The sequence below is a fragment of the Babjeviella inositovora genome (genome assembly GCF_001661335.1).
Source record: "Babjeviella inositovora NRRL Y-12698 unplaced genomic scaffold BABINscaffold_10, whole genome shotgun sequence".
NCBI classification, from domain to species: Eukaryota; Fungi; Ascomycota; class Pichiomycetes; order Serinales; genus Babjeviella; species Babjeviella inositovora.
The window spans coordinates 604,848-606,818 of record NW_017566847.1 but is presented as its reverse complement, the minus strand read 5'-3'; the positions used below and the strand labels follow the sequence as shown (position 1 = coordinate 606,818).

General features: G+C 46.4%; 1 protein-coding gene across 1 annotated transcript in view; it reads left to right on the top strand.

The window, feature by feature from the left end:
- Positions 1 to 430: 430 nt before the first annotated feature.
- Positions 431 to 1,971, top strand: part of BABINDRAFT_39553 (uncharacterized protein) — a gene marked incomplete at both ends in the record, with an annotated part of 8,365 nt that continues 6,824 nt past the window's right edge. Inside the window, one exon of the mRNA XM_019131932.1 lies at positions 431 to 1,967. Coding sequence (XP_018983944.1) covers positions 431 to 1,967 — 1,537 coding nt within the window. The remainder of the gene's footprint in view (positions 1,968 to 1,971) is intronic.

Genomic DNA, 1,971 nt, shown 5'->3' with positions numbered 1-1,971 from the left:
CCATTACACCTAAGCATATGGAAAAAAGATTATACCCTGTAAGCGACCCCAGTTAATAGCTAAAATGAGCTTTATCCATTTTACGAGAGGTTTAGTCGAGCGAAATTGAAAAAATAATACACAATATCGTCCCTGTTCTATTAGTCTTACGAGTGCCGTCTTATAGAGATATAGCTTACATGCTTGCGTACATAACTAGTGTTTACAAAGCTGGTGAATGACAGTGCACAGAATGGTAGGTGGACCCGCGAAAGTTGCCTATTCACCGCAGATCGAAATCCATCCTACTGCAAAATGCGCCTGCATTAAGCCCGCTAAATGCTGATACCACCAAAGCTTCAAAAAGGGTATAAAACTTGCTTCCATTCCCCTCAAAACCAATCTCATGAAATAGAAATGCACTAAAAAAAGAAAACATATTACCTACAAAATGAAATCAGTTTTGGCCAATTTGGGATTAGCCCTTCAACTTTTGGCGTTAACGTCATCCGTCCACGGTCTACTGGGTCCTCAAATCACATTACCCGATGGAGACATCATCACCGGTAACTACGAACCTCTCAACAACCTTGAATCTTATTTGGGTATCCCATTTGCGGCTCCGCCGGTCGGGCCGTTGAGATTCAAACCCCCCCAGCCATACACCGGGAGCTTGAATGGTTTCCAAGCTCTGGCATACGGCCCATCGTGCCCTCAAATGGAGATTGCATCGGGTGCGTCAGGAATTGTCGGTAACTTGCCACAGGATGTTGTGAGCTTGGTAATGCAGACCCCGTTGTTTAACGCGATTATTCCTCAATCCGAAGACTGTTTGACTCTCAATGTGTACAGAAAGAGAGGTCTCTCTTCTACCGCCAAGTTACCAGTGATGTTCTGGATTTTCGGCGGTGGGTTCGAATTTGGTGGCACCAATTACTACTTACCGCAACAGTTGATGGCGCAGGGTGCTCTCCAGGGCCAGGACTTTATCTATGTCTCTGTTAACTATAGAGTCGCCGCCTTTGGGTTCTTGGGAGGAAAGGAGATCAAGGCCGAGGGTAGTGGTAATGCCGGTCTTTTGGATCAGAGACTTGGGTTACAATGGGTTGCTGACAATATTGCTGCGTTCGGTGGTGATCCAAGCAAGGTCACCATCTTCGGTGAATCGGCCGGTTCGATGTCGGTGGCTCACCAAATGATTGGTAATGGCGGTGACAACACCTACAAAGGCAAGCCATTATTCAGGGCCGGTATCATGCAATCTGGGTCTGTTCTTCCAGTTGGGGACATTGACTCGGCATTCCCACAACTGATATTTGATGCTTTTGCCAATGCTGCTGGCTGCGGTACTGCCTCCGACAAGTTGACGTGCTTAAGAGGCGTTCCTTATGCTCAAATTCAAGCAGCGAGTAACTCTGTTCCTGGGATCTTTTCCTATGAGTCCTTGCAATTATCTTATATGCCAAGACCAGACGGTGGTTTTATTCCCTACAATCTGATGCAGATGGTTGCCGATGGCAAGTATGCGAAGGTTCCATACATTATCGGTGACCAAAACGATGAAGGGACTATTTTCGGCCTCACCACCTTGAACGTGACTACTGAAGCTGAGGTGAGATCGTATGTTAGTAATATTTTCCCTGGGATGTCTTCCTCCTTGTTGGATCAGTTCTTGACTTTATACCCACAAGATGTCACTCAAGGCTCTCCGTTTAACACCGGTGTGTTGAATGCGTTGTCGCCTCAGTATAAGAGAGTTGCAGCTTTGTTTGGTGATGTCGGCTTCCAAGCCCCAAGGAGGTTTTTGTTGAACCACACTCCTGACGTTACTAGATACACCTTTGATTCTCAGCAATTATCAGGTCTCCCAATTGTCGGTACGTTCCACGCTAATGACATCATCTGGCAGTATTTCGTCACTGGATCAGGATCCTTGATCTACCGTAACGCGTTTATTGCGTTTGCCAATACCTTGAATCCTAACAGCGGTGG